The 21,393-nt window shown below is 42.2% G+C and overlaps 1 protein-coding gene across 5 annotated transcripts in view; it reads left to right on the top strand.

The window, feature by feature from the left end:
* Nucleotides 1–21,393, top strand: part of RBKS (ribokinase) — a 92,707-nt gene that overhangs the window by 2,193 nt on the left and 69,121 nt on the right. For 4 of the 5 annotated variants that reach the window (XM_019549604.1, XM_019549600.1, XM_019549603.1 and 1 more), the window contains exon 2: nucleotides 19,257–19,389. In XM_019549604.1, coding sequence (XP_019405149.1) covers nucleotides 19,257–19,389 — 133 coding nt within the window. Of the gene's footprint in view, nucleotides 1–17,888; nucleotides 17,980–19,256; nucleotides 19,390–21,393 lie in introns of those variants that run through there. The other variant, XM_019549602.1, reaches the window with a different exon arrangement.

The raw sequence follows: 21,393 nt of genomic DNA on the forward strand, positions 1-21,393 counted from the left end.
GAACCGTGGAAGCTAGTATGACTGTTTTGGGAATAACACTTCTTTATGAAAGTTATGAAGATTAAGGCAGAAGAGATCAAATAAACCTGTGAGCTTGCATTTTGATAACAAAACTGTAAATATGAACCGCAAATATGTTCAAATAGTGAGCAGGCCAGGTTTAGGCAAAAAGTTCATGTTGTGGTTGAGGCAGTACAGAGTACCAATTTGAAGCTTAAAATTTAGAATATCTGATAGAAAGAACAACCTCCATTGAAAAGTTCAAGGTTTGGGGGCTGATGTAGCCCAAGTGAAGGGCATTGTTAAGGAGACTGAGATCAAGACGTACAATTTTTTGGAGACATTGTATTCCTTGATAGGCTTAGTTATCACTAGGACTCAATTCCTTCATTTCTAGAAGGTACTTTTATTGCAAGCTCTGCCAAAGGTATAAAATTCTATGCTATAATCCACAGTACTGGTTGTCCTGTCTTGAAATCTTACCCATCAGAATAACCAATTTGAACAGGTTAATATTTCTTGAGCTTTTAAGAAAAAAGGTACCAGAATCTTGGATGAATATGTTTGAATCTGGCGTTAAATATACAGTTGACAAATTCATTAGATTACAGCAACCCCTGTTTACTACTTTTACTCCTTAGGGTGGCCTTGTGATTTTAAGCAAATATGGCTATAATTGCAATGTACAAACTGAGATCTAGAACATTTTACGTAAGTGATGAATGAAAAGGAAAGGGGCTCTGTCAGAGGTTCCTTCTAAGATTACATGCTCTGAACATCAAAATGACTAGGAATGATGGTGCACATAGATGGCCTTTTCAGAAACAACGACCTTTTAACCACCATGCCCTCTTCCTTTCAAGAAGTATTTTTCATGTTGGAAATTCTGTTCTCATTGTCCCATAGTGCTGCAGTGGCAGAATATGAGTTTTCCACGGTGAATGTAACATAATCAAAACAACCTCACATACATGCATGCAATGAACCACACTCTCCTGGCTTTTAGTGAGAACAAGAACAAAACATATTTGTGGGCACAGTCACAGTCAACACTTCATGAGCAATAACAGACAGTAGTAGTGGAAGACAAGACCAGCATTATTCTGTGTGGATCAGATCTAGATATCAAACCAGATGGATACAATCCATAGTATTATTTAAATAGTTTCTATTCTGACTCACATACTCAGACTGGTGGTGGCAGTGGCATTTTAATTCATATTAAATAAGGACAAGACTAAACATATAAACCAGTAAGAGTCAGACACACTGAAACAATTAAAATAGACGAGAGAAACTTTGGCACAATGGTCCAAAACAGCAGAAGCAGAATGGAGAAAAATGCCTTTGGACAATCACAGCAGCAGTAATACACCATCTTGATGTATTTGAGGACATCAGACCAAAGCATCTAACTAGAAAACTGTTTTCATGTTGGGCTGTTAGAATTTGAAATCTTAGTTTATTCTGACCACCCCCTCCCTCCCTCTGACCCTGCACCCTCTTTCACCCTTCTGAATGTCCTCCTGGATCTACGAGCCCTGGCTCTCAGCCCCCTGCTAGAGCCACTATTAATTATTGTAACAAGCTGACTGACTGAAGGCATGGGAGAAAAAAAAATGATAGAAAGTGTCAAGCTACAGAGCAGCCTGCCACCAAAGCAGAATGGTCGGTGGTAATAAATGCACATGCAGGATTAACCTCCAAGCACACTGTGAAGCCTTGTGTGGAACAGATGCTGGATGGATAGTATCTGCTTGGAATAGAATGCTCAATTCTCTGTTATCTCTAAACTTTGGAAATGCTGCTGAAGTTTGTCTTTCTAATAAAGGGCTAGATTCTCTGCTGGAGTACATTGGCAGAGCTCTGCTGTTTCGCCTTAGTGTTAACTCTCCCACGCTAACCACTATCGATCAAGACAGTAATGTAAATAGTTTGTTAGCCTGTTCTGGTATGAAAAGTCCTCTATTCCAAGTTTATTTTGGTTAAAAATTTTACAAGTAGATAATGTAGTACCTCTTGAGTTAGGGTTTTAATATCCCTTCTTTCTGTGGGACAATAGAGATGATTTCCTCATCTTTTCTTCCAAATGGAAATAAACTCTTGTGCTTTTATATTTCTTCTCATTCTCTGCTTTGTTTCTAGGTGCATCTTTTCTGTGTATTCTCATTTCTACCAGCTCAGGCACACACACATGCAGTTTCTCATCACAAATCTCTTTCCTTAGTTTAATTATTTCTGTGCTTCCATCCTAGTGCCCCCAGCAGCAAAGATGAATGTTCCATGATCCTCTAGACCAGGGGTGGGCAAAATATAGCATGTAGGCCAGATCCAGCCTGCCAGGTACTTTCATTCAGCCTGTGGGGCCCCCCAACAAATTGCACCCCACCCAGACCTTCTGCCTCCAGGGGTGGGAGTGAGGCATCTATGTGTATAACATGCCAACATATACCCTATTAGGCCTTGCTCCCACCCGCTTGGGGGAAGGATTCTGCCCAGCCAGCAGCTTCTGGGCAGGGCTGCTGCTGCATCTGGAACCTACTCACTCGAGGGAGCAGGTAGGGAAGTGTGTGGGGGGGGGGTGGGAGGAGTTGCAGCTGGACAGAAGTGGGAGTGTAGCATGGTGCCTGCACCCAGAGGGGTAGCTGGAGCACAGAGCTCATCTGGACATGGTGAGGGTGGGGGGTTTAAGGACCCCCCACACACATACTCTCCCCCATGGTGTGCAGCCCTGCAGCAGGCAGGGAGGTCAGGGCACTCATGCCTGGCACATGCATGGCTCTGGCCAGTGCTGCACAGGGGAAGGGAGGAGAGCCTGCCCTATCGCCACATGACTGCAGCTCCAAAACTTGCAGCGGGGGAAGGCCCACGCTGGAGCCTGCTGCCTCCCCTGCTCCCTACTATGCAGGTCTCTACACTCTGCCCAGAGTGGAGGGAGCCCTGCCCCTGCTTGCCTGCAGAGTCCAACGCAGGGCTTCTCCACTTCAAGTGTGGAGTTGCAGGCGCAGAGCCCCCACTGTGTGATAGAAGTGACTGGGCATGCTGCAGGGGTGCGCTCCTTGCCTCCACCACAGCACTGGCCACCTCTATCGCAGGGACTCCATGCTGCACGCCTGCAGTTCCACACTCGCAGCAGGGAAGCTCTGCACTGGACTCCATGAGGAAGCAGGGGGTGGGGTTTCCTCTACTCCTGGCAGTGCAGGGACCTGCACAGCAGGGAGTGAGGAAGGCAGCAAGCTCCAGTGCAGGGCTTACCTGCAGTGCTGAAGCTGCAGGCGCATGGCACAGAGCCCTGGTGACAGGCCTTCCTTCCCCCCGTGCAGCACTGGCCAGAGCTGTACCTGCGCTGGGCATGAGAGTCTTGACCTTTCTGCCTGCTGCTGCTGCTGGCAGTGGGGGCTGCGTGCCATGGGGGGAGTATGTGGGGGGTCTCTACACTCCCCATCCTCCCTCACCCACACCCTGACCCCACAACCCCTATCAACATATACATACACCCCAACATAACCTATACTCCCCCCACAGCCACACACTCTCACAACCCTTCCACACACTCCCCCACACCATACACACACATATAACAATATGAAAGAGTGACACTTTATTTTTGAGTTATTATGTAATCCCTTCTATATACAGTACACAGTCACAACTTATGATATTTTTTTTGCAATAAAATTAAAATGTATTATAATAGCTGTTTGACTTCTAGTGTATGATTGGTTTTTTTCTGGTTCTAAGATGGCAATCCCCCACCCCCCAAAAGAAGTATTGGGGTGGAATGGGGGAGAGCAAGGGTAGGGACTTTTGGAGGCAAAGGTCAGGGGTTAAGAGGCAGAACTTCTGGTCCCAATGTGCCAACCAGGGGGTAGGGCAACTGTCAAGGAGTGGGGCTACCTATATGGCCCCCATCAGCTCGTCAAAACTTGTCAAGTGGCCCTCTGCCTGAAATAATTGCCTGCCCCTGCTCTAGACCAATTTTGCTTATGTAGTGTCATACAGTAATGCTTCTCTTGCAGCAGCCGCCCCTACTTCAAGTCAGTTCCAATTACTTTTGCCAGCATCATTGGAAAAGCACAACTGTGAAGGGAGTGCAAGCGTGGTCCAGTTGAGAGATTTATTTTGCTGGATCCAGAGAAGGCAGCAAGGCATGAGAGTGTGTGTCATCTGTGAGTAGTTTGGTTTTCATAATTATGAGAAATCTGGGCTTGATTTCAGAGCTTGGACTCTTCCCATGTCATTCTCCCTGACCCAGGAAGGTTTTGCATGCAAAGTAAACGTAGTATACTCAGGCTCAGTGTTGTGCTGCTCTGCACTGATTCTTTTAGAGGACCTAAACCTGGCATGGATGAGCTCCAGAAGCTGTCTCACTCTTGCCCATCCTTGGTAGGAAGGAGGGAGGACATGATTTGAGGGCCCTATATGAGGAAAGGGTGAAAACCAATAAAATGGGCTGCATAATAGGAACTACAAAAAAGTAGGTCCCTTTCACATTCAGCTTTTGAATACTGAAACCTGTTTTGGCTAATCAAAGTCCATTTAAAAGTATTAAAATCTTTTCCCTAACTTGAATTGTCATTGGATTGGGCCATCAGCATATTAGCCTCTCTGCTGGATTCTTGCCTGAAATTGTGTTACAGATGAAAACCTTGCTTTACAATGATCCCCTCATTAAAATCGTAGATCTGATATTTGGGAAGCAAAGAAAGCTGAAGAGATTTCACTTACCAAAAATTATTTTTTAAATTATTAAAATATAAAGGGAAAAGAGGCCTGGCTGGCTAGTTCTTGTCTTAATACACAAGGCTGGATGCAAAGGTGGGCTTTATAGTGAGTAGAAAAGTGATTAGTTAGGACTATCATATTTTCCAGTTTCAAAAATGTGGGGGGGGGTGTCATATGATGAGAGGTGGGGAGGGCAGTGATATGCCCTTGCCCTGCCCCCCACTCCCAAGCCTCCCCATCCCTGCTGCTGCTCCTCACTCCTGACCCGCAGCCTCCTGCCCTCCCCGTGCCTCATGCTCCTGACCCACAGTCCCCTGCCCCCCGGTGCCTCTCACTCCCAGCCCTCCTAGCCCTGCCAGTGCCCCTCACTCCTGACACACAGGCTCCTGCCCCTTCTAACCCTGCTGCCCACGCAGCTCCTTGCTGCCCCCAAAGCACCTCCCAGCCCCTTCTCCCGCTGAATAGGCAGGCATCCCTATCACCTCCCTGCCCTGCTGCACCCCCAGTGCCCAGACAGATTCCCCCAGTGCCAGCAGGCACTGACCCCACTTGCGCACACGCATACACACGTGCGTGCATGCGCGCGCGCACCCCCCCCCCCAATAGTATGCAATCCCTGGCCCTCCAACCCCTGACTCCCATAGAGTTACCTGCCTGCAACTGCCAGGACAGATGCACATGAAGCCCCTGCCTCCAAATCGCCCTCCCTTGCTCCACCCACCCCAAACAGCTCTTTGCTGGGGCAAGCCAGAAAGTTCAGAGAAAAACTTCAATGCTGAACAGAAGCAGAGCAGAATCCCAGATTTTTGTTGATATTTTAAAAACCTGCCTGGACAGAGATGGGAAGCCCCCCAAAAAAGGACAGTCTGGGTTTATAGTAAACCCTAGATTAGTGGCCTTACTGTGAGAAATGAACAAATGTGAGCTGTTTGTGATTTGTGCTTCCAGCACAGGGGTGGCCAACCTGCAGCATGGGTGCAACAAGTGGATTCATGAATTCATGAATTACTCTGTGTACCAGGTAAGGTAAAAGGATTGGAGTGGCACTGAGGAAGAGTGTAGTCCATTTTGTGTCATGCTTGCCAAAAAAGTTGGCCCCACTGCTCTAAGAGAAGGTGTTGTCTAGTATAAGAAACCTGTTATGGGTCATACCTAAGGAATACTGGTATTGTGCAGGATGTACCACGTCAATGCTTTCCTATATTTCTCCTGGCTCTTGCCATAACACTTACTTACTAAAATAGGAAACGTAAAAGTGAAGCTGACCATACAGTGTCTTCTAACAACAATGTACAACAGGATACTGCTTAATAGTTTATATTTCACTAACATCGCCCCTGCCTTTTCTTTTAGTGTACTTGTTTCTTGCCCTAAGCTGCTGCAGAGTGTGTGTTCCCATGATCAGTGGTCTGTATTTATAAAAACATATATACATATTGTGGTTCTTACTCACATACTAGAGTCATAGTGTTGGATCTGTGATGATCCAGAAAATATGTGAGAAGTGAGGTATGGTTGGTAATGTCTTCTATTAGACCAGCCATATAGTTGGGCAAGATACTAGACAAGACTTCAGGCACAAAGTGCCCTTTCTCAGCTCTAAAAAAAAGGTTGGTGATGCAGGGTAAAAGGCACTATTAAAGTAAGGTCAATCTCTTTTACTCCGTTACTCCACTCCCTGTGCTGTGCTCAGTCTTCTGTCCTTCATCTCCATGATAAACCTGCATAGTATTGAGCTCATTAGCCCTCTGAAGCAAACCATCGTATTTTTATAGGCAACCCCTGACCTCTCAGGCTCATTTTGGACTAGTTAATAGCTGGAAGCTAAGCAATGCTCATGTGCATTGCAGGGTTGGGGCCAGGATGCTCAGCACTATTCAGGATTAAGCTCCTTAGAAAGCTGTTCCTTACTTCACATTGTCTTTTGTGCTTGAAGCAGTCCTAGGCTCCTGCTTCTCCTACTACTTAAAAACATCTAAAAGCTTGTTTGTTCCATGAAACATCCCAACTCTGGTAGCTGTATTTTGATAATGCTCCTACCCCATAAGCCCTTCATGGGAAAGACTGCATATCTGATTGATAAAATAAATTAATTGTAAAGAGCCATGTCCACACATGGATCTACAGAAGTAACAGTCATTCATGCTGTTGTACCTTGGAGCTGGAGAACATCTCTCATGGTCAGTTATACCTGTAGATTTAGGTTTCCAGCCTTTCTTTTTTTTTTTGTCACACAACATTTTGTGAATATGTGTTTATTTCCACTGTTATTTCTGTGCCACCCATTTTTCCCTCCTTTTTACTAAGGTGAAGTCACTAGAAACCTGTGTTTGTGATACCACAGTCATTTCCATGGCAATAGACCATGATGTCATCAGTAGAGGATTATGCCCTTCCTAAGTGTGTTAGCAATTAAAAATTATGGTTTGTGAGATAAAGCTTGTGTTTACCAGGCTTTTAAAGTAAGTCTACACGAGGCAGGGAAACTATTGCTTATGTCTCAAGAGACTTCACCAGAGTAATGGAATAAATGAATTAAGAAACTTTTTGATCCTTGCAGGTAATAAGCTACATTTCTTTTAAATAGGAGAACAAAATTAACCCTTCCAGTTTGCTCTTTACATGATGAGAGAGCATACTTGTTTGACACAGTACAGTACCTCTTATGCTCTGCATTATCCAGAGCCACTTCTCTAATGCCTTGGCTTAAGACATCATGATTTTCCAGTCACACTATGCTGCTTTTTTTCCCCTTTGAAGGAGGCCAGTGCTTAATAAATATATCACAAAATATTGTTTTAGTTGCAAAAAAAACCCAGTTATAGCATACCCATCATTCTTTTTGACCCTCTTTAATTGGTGCCATGCTTGCCAATTTTCAATAATGCAGTCTCTTTATGCCTTTAATCTTGTGGGATGTGTTTTCCTCCAGGTTGGTCTCAGCAGAGGCCAGTTGCAACCTTCTAATGTTAAAAGAAAATTAGCTAAGTGAAAATCCATGATTAAATGTCACAACAACTGCTAACAATATGGATGAAAACCAGACATTTAAAACTGTGAATTTGAAGCATAACATATTTCTTTCCTGAAAAACTGCACAAGTCTTAAAAACCAAGTAGGTGAAGGACTAGGTGACTTCACTGTAGTAAAAAGGAGGGGAAAGGGATGGCACAGAAATAACACTGGAAATTAACACATCCACACATCAGGATGACATATGGGGAAAATGTTTTGTGGCAGAAAAGAACAAAAGTTGGGTACGTGGCTTGAGAATTCAGCTAAAGGCTTTATTAAATAAAAAAAAAGCACAGGGTAGATCCTAAAATTCGGGTGGGGAGGGGAATTGTAGCTGATTTTCATTTATTTTAACTAGCATATTAAATTAATCTCTTAGCTTTTAATTTGTCTAAATAACTTGGATTAGTGAATTTGAAAGAAAAACTTTAGAATTATGCCTCCTAACTACATATGTAAACTTTACATTTGCACTTAAATTGGGATTGTTAGGGACATCCAGAAACTGTCATTAAAAAACTGTTTAAACAAATGGCTTGTCCTACTGTTAAATAAAGTTCCTGGAGACAAAAATGGGTTTTATTTTTGCAGCACTGGAATGAGACTGTTAAAGAAGAGAACACTGTATGTTTCTGGTGGAGACTGAGTATGTTAATGTTCACAACAGTATCCCAGGTTGAGAGAAAAAAAAAAAAAGGAAAATCATTAAGTAGTGCCAAAATGCAAAATTCTGGTAAATGAGTTTCCATCCAAACAATTCTCATTTTCTTGGCTAACATCACAGGTTAAGATTTTGTGCCAGCTCCCTTTTTGCTGCTGAAGCATGCCATTTTTCCACAATGACCCATACATCACTGTGTATTAACTGCTTATCTGTATAGCACCATCTTCTACAGAATATTGCTCTCACCTTTCAGTATAGATTCCTGATTTTCTGTGCAGCAGCAGGCAGCAAGAATCCAGGCAGTCAGTGTCTGACTTGGGCCTTTGGAGCTCAAGAAGTGTGTCCCAGAACCCCCCCAAAAGTATCTGCTTTGTCCCAAATGTCACAAATCAACACTGTTGTCTGCTGGTAATACACAGAATAGTCACAACAGAAGCATTTCTGCCACGTGGCACCTACTTGTTTTTATCTGGTAGTGACTTACTGATTTCCTAAAATATTTTTATCTAAATAAATATATTCCTTCATGCTTTCTGTTTAGAAACACACCCCTACCATACTTTGTCTATCAGTTTAAGGGAGATTTTTTTTTATGGGAACCCCTTGATAAAATATCCACAGCATATCCCTGACAAAATTGTGCTCTTATGTATTAGAGATGGCTCTGAGCACATTGTATTTTTCCCTTTATGAGATGCAGAACATTATGAATAATAGTTCCTTTGTCTTGTTTATAAATTGCTTACAGTATCTACCATTAATGGAAATAGCCCTCTTCCAAGATGCATCTCTGGACATAAATATCTTTACTAGCATTCAGTGGATTTTAGTGCTCATGACAGTAAAGAGCTGCTGGCGCAAATCGAAGACTGTAGTAAAAATCATCTTACAGAGCTGATGGCAACAAATTTGTATAAAACACTCTAGGCAGGCATATATATGACACTGCCTTTAGGAACTGTTGGAACTTCTTTTATAGCTGTTTACTAATCCGGGTTTTAAAAAGAAAAAAATTGTAATCGTTAGCTCCTTTATCAGCATACAGCAAGTTATTTAATACTGACTTCGTGTTTCCTTCTTAGCCTAGTGTGTAGTTCCTTATTTACACAGACAACACTAGAATGCAGTTTTTCACCAATTTGCTGCATAAATGAAGGATTAGGATATTTTTTGCAGAATTAAGTTTATTTCTGCTGAAGCATATTTTGGAAGTAGGAGGTGGCACTGACCTAGGATAGCATGTGCTTTCTGTATCATCATCAGACATGAACTTCCAGTTTCAGATTTATTTTTTTTCATTATTTCTATATCTGGATTTGACCCTCAGTGAGTGTAATAATGACATCTGCCACTGATGGTAAGTACTTTGGACTCCAGTGGTCTACTATTTGTTCACAGCAGGGAGAGTTCCTCTTTGGTTTCATTATTATGGGTTACTGCTGATTTTCTATGAGGACCATGGTATCTATACAAAGTTTGAAAAATTTACTGAGAACTTGTCAGATTAAATTATTTGGCTCACTAGTCCAAGGTGAAAAATACCTCTCCTGCCACATCTTCAAGCCCATGCCTACACACTCGCATTGTTCATAACTTAATGGAACAAGAACCATGGTACCGGTAACTGTAACATACAGTAAAGCACCTTTCTAGTCAACAGTTTAAAGATAACTTACTACCTTGCTCTTGATTTTATGGTATTTTCAGTCCCTGTTTATCTCACTTTTTTTCTCCTTTGTTTCCTGTAATAGATCATGATGTAGCTTCCTGAATCACCTTCAGTTTCCTCTTTTCTTTATTTTCCTCAACACCCTTTCTATATTGTGTTCTCTCCCTCTTCCTACATATTTTCTGTCTCTGCTTTTATCCTCACCTCTCACGTTCCCCAAAATAACTCTCCTGCCTTCTCATTACTGTATTTTCACTTTGCTAATTTAAGCCTTCATCTCTTGCTATCCTAGCCATCCTCCCCGTTGTCCATTCATACGCCTATAGCTTTAATTGTTATAACAGATACCTAGCAGACAAAGAACTAAACCTGCTTGTCAAAAAATGAATTGGAAAGGCAAGGAGGGGCAGGGTGTGACTGATTTAGGTTTGATGCTCATGTGAGAAGACCCACCTAAAGGGACAAGGCTTCCTTCATCCTGGTGAACAGCATTAATATATGCCTGTTATCACTGTTGCTCATGATGTTATCCAGTACAGCAAGAGAGTGAAACGAGCCTGTTTCTTTTCAGTTTCACTGTTGCCTGTAATGTTCTACATAGAAGCTGTGAAAACAATCAAGACCTGGCCAGTTTTTGCTCTACTGGAGTTTGGAAAAATCCTAGTTCTTGAACTGTGATCTTCAGACTTCTGTCAGCAGGCCTTCCAAGGCATCGTTGCATCGATTTATATGACTTCCAGATTTAAGGGTTATCTTTGGAGTTCTGAGGGCTAAGGATATAATCTTTTACTTTTTTTAATTGAAGCTTTGGTAGTGAAGAAAATAAAGGGACTCAGCTAGAAAAGCTTCCTGCTTGTCAGAGGCGGGTGATTTTTATCATGGTATTCCCTTTTTGATAATGGATACTATCCCATTGCATTTATTCTGGAGTGAAGTAATTCCAGGCCTAGACTTTGTCAGACCACATGCAATAGTATGAAATAATTATCAAAGACAGCTCTCTTCTCACTACTGAGTCAAAGATGGGTTAGTTTCTTGTGGAGATGTTAAGAGTTTGGCAGTCTTTACTTAAATGCGTTAATTATCCTTTATTATCCCTGCAATGTGTTGATTGAATATAATCTGGACTAAAAATTGTTCAGTCTAGTAATTTACAATTCAGATGTAGACCCTTTAAAAGTACTCTTCAGCTGAGCCTAATGAAATATTATATACTCACCAGAATCCTCCTTGTGTTGCGTTGATAATTTCAGAGCAACAAGTCACTGGAGAAAATGATTAATATTTGCAGTGAGCCATATTTCCTCCTACTAATCTTAGTTTTTTGAAGTAGATGACTAGGTAGTGACAGCATCTTAGTTTGGTGACTACAGCTTGTAACTTTCATAAAACAAAATGTGTTTTTTGTAGAAATTCGAGATACTTAACCGTGTGTTTAATTTTCAGCCTTGATTTTAAAGAGCTGGAGAGTGGAAAAAGTGGGAATAAGATTTACTTGACAAAATTTTATACTAAAGCGGTTGAGCATGTATAAGCCCCCGCTCCATATTTAAGAATTAAATAGTACCTCTCATGTAAGAATCTCAAAGAGCAAATATTGTCAAAATATTCTTGGTATTTGCTGCTGTGTTTCATAAGTGTTTTACTTGTGGTCTGTAACGATTGTTTAATGGTAGTGAAACTGGGCTGTAGAGTGTTTCAGGGAGGTAACCAGATCATAAAACACAGCTATAATAGAGAAGGGAATACAAAGCAGGAATTCTCATTTGCAGAAATCCTAACCTAACCATCAAACACCTTGTTCCCACTTTCTAACATATTTACCATTAAATCACCTCTTAAATTATTTTAGAAGACGTTCATGCCCAAATATATCTTGTTTCCCTTAATTTATCCTTCAGGGCATAAAGGTTAGAGTTTGGGTGGGTTGTCTGGGGCTTTTTCCAGTCTACCCTTAATATTCTATCATGGTATAATATTCTTCACAACATAGAAGCAGGCAGGCAGTCTCCTTCAATGCTGGGCAAACTGGATATATCTAAGAGGTGCTCTGAGCTAAGACTGCAATCAGATCCACTTTAAAAAATAACATAATTGCAGTTCTAAAAATAATGTAATCGCCAGAGACATCACTGAACAACAACATGGGAGGGAAATAGAATGGTAATTTTGAAAATTTCCACAGTTTTTTAAAATACAAGATTGATGTTTGGTAAGAGTAATGGAATGTTTGCTGAGTCTTAAACATTTGTACATAGGAAATTAAAAAAAAATAGGACTCCTATAGCCTTGACTACAGAACGCTTAGACATTCCACATGTTCTGATAGCATCAATGCTGTGCCCACCCACTTCAAAAATGTTTCTTAGTAGTTGTATAAGGCAAAGTACTAGTTTGCTTTTCATAGCAAAGCTTGGTTTGTTTGGTTGGTTGGTTGTGTTTTTTCCTTTTTTGCAGTTAATCAAATAAATAATTATTTTTGTTTTGAATGTTGAGCATTCTTATTATAATCCAGGAATTTTGGCCTCTGGTGACATCCTCTTTTCATGTAAGTACCACCATGGCACACTTCTGAAAATGTCTAAGGGCATTACATTTGTGGAGAAAATTTACTGTGAAGCAAATTACCTTGAGATTTTTTTTCCCCTGCAACCTTTCAGATCTTTCTGAGTGATGATCATATCTGCACAGAGGGCCGACAACAGCTAAGCTTCATTTAAGTTCTACTTGAGCCTAGTTTTAAGAACCAAAAGCAAGTTAAAGTTTTGCATAGGCTTGCACCATCTTGTGCATGTAATGAATTTTACCCTTAATAAATGTAATGTAAGTAAAAGATTATAGCTAATTTGTTTTCTAGTTTATAGTGGGAGGATCTCCCGAAAAGCCTACCCACAATGAATAATGTCAGCCAGGTCTAAGAAAGCCAAATAAACTGGGGTTGCTTACTGGAGACCAAATGAAAGTGCAGGGCTTTAAGGTAGAGTCAAAAGTTTAATGACTGCATCAGGCTACCTGGAGATGCTGAACAGAAATCCCTAATCCCCCCATACCATAGGCATAGGGAAACTCTTAACTGTTCTGTAAGGTGTGGATGGCAGATTATTTGAAGGGATAAGACAAGAGTGTATCATAGTAATTGGATTTTGAAAAGAATTGTCATCCCTTTGTCTACGCTTCGGCTGATAAACGATTGTTTCCTACAGCACATTCTCATAGGAACGTAATGCCTGGCACTGACCTTCCAGGCCATCAAATTTAGTCCCCTGCATTCACAGTTCAAAAGAGTCTACAGGAAGACCTACTCTGACCCTTCTCACACATCACATCCAAAAAGGACTCAGTTAAAGAGCAAACTAGTGCCTCGACCACTCTGGCACCAGTGTCTTGATCACTGAAGTCAGGGAACTTGGTAGGTAAAATATGCTCGGGCGTTCCTAGGAAGTGGAGCATGACTCATACTACAGAGGAAGGCAAAGAAAAAACCTCCAACCCTCAAAACTCCTCTTTAGATCTTTTGAAACTGAGGTACTCAAAACACAAGGTGCTGGGCCTTTTTTGCCATTATTGGGCTACTATTTTTCATTAGGGGACAAGACTGTGTCTTCCTATTTGCTTGTGCAGAGCTTAACTTAGTGGAACTCTGAACTACACTGAGACAAAGCTGCTACGATGAGTCTAATCTGATTCACCCCATGATGGGGAATTCCAAGTAGGGAGGATACAGCCCAATTTGTTCCTTTTGCTCCATCAGAGTGCCTTGAAAGAGCAGAGTTAGGACTAGATTCTAGCTATTATAGTACTATTAACACCATACTTTTATATTCTGCCTGTCTGCTTGTTCTGTTATTTATACTGAAGTGGTGCCTAGAGGCCAATTTCCCATTGTGCCTAGGCACTTTACAAATACACAGCAAAGACAGTCCCTGCCCCAAAGGTGCTTCCTAGTCTGTCTGTAAGCAAGTGCAGCAATAAGGTAATAGCCTAATAAATAGGGGTCATAGCTTGTCAGTCGACTAACCACTATTAGTCCCTTTCTTACTCAAAGAGAGTGCCTGAATTTTTGGGGGTGGGAAGGGTGCACAATTGGTGTTTCATTTAAATAAAGGCAGATCTAATTGGCCATGCAAATTCTATTTTCCTCTGTGATGTGAGATGCTGGTGAAGAAAATTTTTGTAGAAAAAAAGCTTGTTAAGTGTTTTCCAGCCTTTTGCACTCTTTCCCTCTCAAACATACAAACAAGTTAGTAATTTTTCAAAAAAGTGTTGCTATTCAACAGGGATTTTTTCCTCTGCACAACTGAAAAGCTGTGTACTGTACTCATTTATTTAATAATACTTAATGGATAGCACTTGCGTGTTGAAAGCACTAAACACACATTAGCTAATTAATCTTCCAGCTCTATTTGGAAGTAAAAATTGTGCAGCTTGATGAATTTAAAAAAATGTTTTATGCAAACACTGCAAATATACATTTTCCCCCACTTTCTCCTTCCGTCTCTCGCTATGATCTCACCACTTCTTGGAAAGGAGATCTTCAAAGAAAATCCAGAATACTGTGGAAAACAACATGACTGAAGAGGTAGCACTTTCCTCTCTGAGTCAATATTGAACCAGTGCCCCAGCAAGGTATTAGGGGGCTCTGTTACGTTTGCTGTGCTATTTTTCATCAGACATTTTATCTGAAAAAAATGCCAGCTGATTTAAATCTCATGGCACTTTGCATAGTAGAAAAGAGAGTTGGAGCCCTTGCATTGGCTACATTCCAGCGGGTACACTTTTATTCTGCTTAATCCTAGAGTTCCACTTGCGTACAGATATTCTTTGCCTTGTCTCCAAAAGTGTGTTTTGTTGCTCTGCATTATTAAACACCTCCAGTTTCTTAGCCAAGAATAGGCTCAGTGATAAGTGAACTGGTTCTTTTATTTGTAGCTTTAAAGCCTTTGGGGCTCTTCCAGCATGAAAAGTGTTCTGTAAACATAAAGTCATACCATTATTAGATTTGTGAAACACCCATATGTTATATATGTAATAATTTTATTTCCCATTTAATAAATACAGAAAATACATGTCAAAGCAGGTCTGTATAATCTATGACACACAAGACTTCAATACATAGTTGGTGTGCAGTTTGTATGTATTCTTCACAGAGCTAAACAGAAATTGCTCCAGAGGCTGGAGATGTAGCCTGTTCCCAGTCTACCATTGAAACCAATTTGCTATTTAATTGAATGTTTTCAAGTTGTAAATGGCTTTACAAAACATTTTATGTAACAGTTCCGAAAGTCAGTGTGACAGTTTTTCTAATTCACTTGTTTAGCCTAGTTCTTGAGTAGCGTTAGCTGTTCAGTCACTTTTAGGCTATTATGAGTATTCTTTGTGGCACCATCAATAAACCAAGGACTCATATGGTTCCTTAATCATACAGATTACTCATCATTGCGTGTTCATAACAGAAGCCTGAAATGCTTGTTGAAATTGCCTGATGCAAATCAAAATTCAGTAATTACTGATCATTGCAGAATTAAATGACAGGATAATAGCATCACAATAGAACAATGTTTCTTTTGATTGAATACCTGTTTCAGTAAAAGTGAAACCTCCAGATCTATTTATAGATCAGCGCTGTGAATGTATCTAATACACAGGATAAGAATACAATTTACAGTGAGGGATTGTTCTCAATGATTACTAATCATCCTTTGAAAATAAAATGAGATTTTTTTTTTGTTTTGTTTACATTAGATTGCTTAGAACTTGTTGAATGTTTTTGTCTAATCTTCTGGCCTGTTCGTAAAATTACCTAATTGTAATTTGCTGTTCTAACTTGATTTTTGATCTCCACTCTGCACACTTTCATCAGCGTTGTCTTCCCATCTCCAACAAGCTGTTTGCTTCCTGCAGGCACTTGTTATTCCATGCTGCTTCCAATGCTGAGGCCTGGATTCTTACCTTACTTACCCTGGTTTCATAGTCGCACAATTCAGTTGCCTCTTTTGGAACTGTATGTACCCTTGCACAGGCCTGATTGAGGCCATGGACACACATGTAGGCTATCCCAGAAGAACACAAGCAGTCCCAAAGAAGAGAAAAGGTGTGGCTGTATAGATTAACTCCTTGAACCAAGGCAAATCTCCCTTAACCTGGGAAATTTAACTCTGGGTAAAATCTGGTGTGTAATCTCAGCCTTGCCAGCTGCTTGTTTGTGCCCACTTTATGTGACTCTGTTACTTTCAAGCTTTTGCTTTGAGGTTGGCTTCGTGTATTAGGGCAGCTCTCTTTTTCTAGTCATGGCCTGAGACAAGAGTCATTGTTAAATCAGGAAGATGCATGGGAATCTGCTCTCTGGAAAGTGTGCATGAACTCAAAGACCAAGGCTACTAGCTGACTTCTGCTGTGAAGTTGTTGGTTTTGGTTGAACCTAATTATGTCTAGAATAAATCCCAATCTGAACAGGAAGCCTGTTCAGAAAAGCAGAGGAATCAGCACTTGATGCACACTTTCTTTATCTAATATCAGCAGGTGAGGGGCAGCATGATCTAGCATAGTGATTCTTAACCAGGGTGCCAGGGCACCCTGCGGTACCTCCAGATCCTTTGAAGGGTGCGGCAAGGTTTGAGGAGCTAAGTGAAGTTTGAGGAAATAACATATAAAATAAGTAGATAAACTAGGGTCAGGTTTGTCCCTGCCTGGACCATCCCCCACCCTCACTGCTCAGCTTCTTTGCAAGTAGATGAGCACTGTAATATATAAATTAGATTTTGAAATTGGGTGCCATTCAATTCACAAAAGTTATGGAGGGGTGCCTCAAGTCCAAGAAGGTTAAAAACCACTGAACTAATGAACCAAACACCGTGCTGCCACTCAGGAGGTTGGGGTTCCCCTGTCTTGCCTTTGCTGCTGGCCAACTGGGAGTTCTCAGGCAGTTAATTCTGTAAAATAGGGATGCTTCCTTCCTTTTATAATGTGCTCTGGGATCTACTGGTGAAAAGAACCATAGAGGAGCGAGGTGCTGGTATTATAATTATTTATTATCAAAGGTGAGCAAAAGGACTGCTTGCTACCAACAACACGTAGTTTTAGAAGGCAGCAGGCAATGAAGCTGTAATGCTACCTGAAGGGAAGCCTCACTAAAAGCTGCAAAATGCAGACAAAGCTCCATTCCACGGCCATCGATATTTTGGGTCCCTGTGAGGTATTGTTCCAGTGGCATAAATTAGTGCATGTTGCAATGAATTATACTAGTTGCTATTAAAAGTCAGCATTTCCCCACATTTGCTGTACAGTGATATTTGATTTCTTGTCGTTAGTGCCTCTTCTAAGTACAGAGAAACACTGCAGTCTCTCAGATACTGCTGTGTGGTAACTGGTTGTACATGCTGACTTTTTCAACTCGGTATAAGGCATGCTGTGATGTGGTTTTTTGTTTGTTTGTTTGTTTGTTTTAAATCGGTATATTTTTGCTTAAAATAGCTGTAGCCCTTCCACCCTTAAGGCCATTTTTCCACCCTACCTCTTTGGAAATCTGTGTTGGGGTTCAGAGTGTAGTTGCATCCATGACTCTTTCTGGTCTCTCAGGGTACAGTGACACAAGTGACAGGCCCTGTATTTTTTGCGTCCCACTGGATAGAATGCTACTGTGCCCAGTTGCTCCAAGTAATTATATCAGGAGTGAAACAGGGACACTACATCGCTACCATAACAGGTACAACATAAATTCAGAACATGAAATGGGTAGCTTCCATGACCTTTGAGACAGCTACTTTAGGAATGAGCTGTTGGTACAAAATCTGTACCATTTCATAGGTTACCTGTTTTTCAGATTGGAGGGTGAGCAACGTCCCAGTCAGTTGTGAGATCTATTCGGCTGAATATCTTTAATGCTCTGTAATTATACATTGAGGCACAGGTATTCTTCTTCTTTGGCAAGGGCTCTTTGCATTCTTGCAAAAGTGCTGAAATCCCCTTTCTCTGCATCATAGTTTCCCTTCTTTAAGAATATTTTTGCCATCAGGCGTTAGACTATCGTTTGGAGCCTGTCAGGGCCAGTGTGCTGTCAGCTAGACGGGCTGCTGTTGTGTGACAGGAGATACTTCTTCCCCACAGGTGCTGAGTGTGTCTCTTGTAGTTGAGGAGGTAAAGAATATTCTATTTTTAAATCTTGTGTTTGGAATTCATTGCCATAAAGAGGCAGAACTTTGGGTAGTAATTTAACCAAACCTTTCCCTCTAGAGATGGAGCCTCTCTAGACTGTATTTATTGATAATATAGTTAACAAAAGGAGACTAGTCCTTCATTTCAGGTGAATTTTTCTACACAAAAGTAGAGGTTGTTTGTGGAGGGAGATTTTTTTTTCTTCTCTTACTTTTTGACATTGTATGAAAAGTTCTGATAGAGTTAACAAAATAGAAGTCTTTTCAAAATAAAATTAAGCCAGTCTTTCTTGAATACAACTCTGAGGAGTCTGCACTTGTACAGGTGCCCTCGGTTCTGGGCACCTGTCCCCAGAAAGATGTAAATGTAACTAGAGGATATTCAGAGAACAACAAACATTATTAGGGAATTGCAAGGTCTGATTTATAATGGAAGATTTAAAAAGCTCAGTGTGTACATTGCATCTGAATGACAGATGAAGGGAGGGAATATGCGCTGATGATTTATACCTCTCTGACAGTTTTGAATGCCATGATGGGAGAAAAATTACTTAGGGTGTTCCAAGGAAGTAAAATTTGATGCATCTTGAGATTAGATTAATAGTCTGGAAATGTAAAATGAAAGTCAGATTAAAATATTCTAACAGTGTTGCTGATTTTTAGTAACATCATTTTGCTTTGTATTGAACCCCTCTGTGGATCAGAACCTCACTTTGTTAGTTAGGCTCTGTTTAAAAACACAGACCTACAGGATAGAAAGTCTGTCCCTCTGCATAACAATGTAAAACAAAATTGGATAATGTCTGATAGGGGATAAGCACTAAACGGAGTACAAAAATGGGTCAGTCTCTCAAATCTTTTAAGTTTTGGAATTCAGGAAATGAAAGGCTACCGTAGGTATCACTGCTGTTTGTTTCAGCCCTGGCTTGAATGTTGAACCCATTTGGGATTCACATTAATATAGTTCTTATTGTGAAGAATTTTGCTTTATTGATTACTAATGTCAGTAAATATTGTTTTTAAATTGTAATAGTTGTACTACTCGTCTGCCAAAAGCAGGAGAAACCATCATTGGACATAAGTTTTTCATTGGCTTTGGAGGGAAAGGAGCCAATCAGTGTGTCCAAGCGGCTCGACTCGGGGCCAAGACCTCAATGATATGCAAAGTAAGTACTGGCGTGAAACTCCTGGATAACAGCCAATCCAAATGTTCATCCAAGCTTCAGTAGAATTTTAGGTGGCTTACAGAAAAGTTAACTCCTTTGTTCATGTCCCCCTTCTCTTCTTGGTTGCAACCAAAGAAAGAACTGGAGAGGACCTGAAATTTTCACAGTTATACCTAGTGAAAACTTGCTCCATTTCTCCTTTTTACATTACCCTTTGTTAAAAGATTTGGGGTTGATTGGTATATGTTAGTTCTACATTTAACTGCCAAGCCATATTTAACAACATATATTTAGGCTAGACTTTGCTGTTCATGGGTCAACTATTAATAGGCTAACAAAAATTTTAGAAAGGGATATAAAACTTCATGCTTCAGGAATGCAGCTCCTACCAATGTCTAACTATTAGGGATTAGATGAGACATTCATGGGATAGATTATCCCACATCTGCATACCATGGGATATCTTGTACCTTCTTCTGAAGCACCTGAGGCTAACCACTATCAAAGACAGCCTTATGGACTGGATGGGCCACATGTCTGCAATGACTATATCCTGGTATTACTGTGTCTTGATTTTGAAAAGGAAAAATAACTTGTCAGTATCAATAAGTTTTTTTTATATAAAAGGAGAGAGAAGATAATTTAGTGTTTAAGATGAAATTGGTTTAAGATGAAATCCTCTCCTGTTTTGGCCTTTATGGGCACGTCTAGATGAATGTACGCGTGCCTGTTGCCCCACCTCGACCGCCTTTGAGGTGGGGCAACAGGCATGTGTGGAAATGAAAAAATGTTCCCTGTGCTGCAAACTTGCAACACGGGGAGAAAATTAGACCCCTGGATATCCAGGAGTCTAAAAAAACTGCTCTGCAATAGAGTGGAGCAAGGCATGGTTCAAGACCGTGCCTGGAGCCAGTCTTTCAAAAGAGACTCTCTGGTTTTGGCCAGAGTGTCTCTTCGGTGTTCTTGCTGCCCCCGGCACTGTCCAAGATAAACTGGGTGGGGGGAGCATGGCAGGGAGATGTGGGAGGGGGTTGAAGAGTGGCGGAGGGGGATGTCCCTGGGGCTGTGGTGGGGGTTGAGGACCTGGCCCAGATCCCTGAGGCTTGCTAGTCCGGCTTTGCGCCGGAGCGGGTCACATGGCTCCGAAAGGCACACACAGGAGCCACACCTCCCGAAGCCCTGTGACCCACTCTGGTGTAAGGCTGGACTAGTGAGCCACATGGGACTGGGCCAGGTCCTCAACCCACCGCAGGCACAGGGGGCAGAGGCAGGAACCAGCCCTGGGGCCCAGCCCATACTGACAGGAGTCGGCGCAGCATGCGGTTCCCACGTGCCATGCCAGGTCCTGCCACAGCTGGGCCCTTCCTATAGCTGCAGGACTTGGCATGGGGCGCAGGGAGCATGTGGAGCCGAGCCAAGTCCTGCTGGCCCTGGGGCTGCTTGTGTCAGGCCAGGGAACACGAGCCGCCTGGGGCTGGTAGGACACAGTTCAACTCTGCATGGTCCCCGCACTCCAGGCTGCACCAGGGAGCATGAGCTGCCTGGGGACTGCATAGCTTGTGCTCCCTAGCCCAGCCTGGTGCACAGGTACTGTCCGGAGCCAAGCTGCATCCTGCCGGCCCTAGGCAGCTTGTGTTCCCCAGCCCAGTCTGGTGCGTGGAGACCACACAGAGCTGAGCCGGCTCCTGCCGGTTTTGGGGCTGCTCATGCCACCCAGCTGCCATGCGGCACGAGCAGCCCCAGGGCCAGCAGGACCTGGCTCAGCTCCACGCAGTCTCCGCACACTGGGCCAGGCCCTGCAGCTATAGGAAGGGCCTGGCTGCGGCCGATTAGTTATGGGCCCTGAGCAGGGGGGCTGGGGCCCTGCGGGGGATAGGGACTGTGGCCTTCCAGGGGGGAGCTGGGACCCTGGGTGGGCAGGGGCATTTCATGTGCTGGGGGGCCTGCACCCTGTGGGGACATGGGGACCCACCCCTCCTGAGCAGCCCCCACACAAGGTCCCCC

This window comes from Crocodylus porosus, unplaced genomic scaffold (genome assembly GCF_001723895.1).
Source record: "Crocodylus porosus isolate Cpor-Errol unplaced genomic scaffold, CroPor_comp1, whole genome shotgun sequence".
Taxonomy (NCBI): Eukaryota; Metazoa; Chordata; order Crocodylia; family Crocodylidae; genus Crocodylus; species Crocodylus porosus.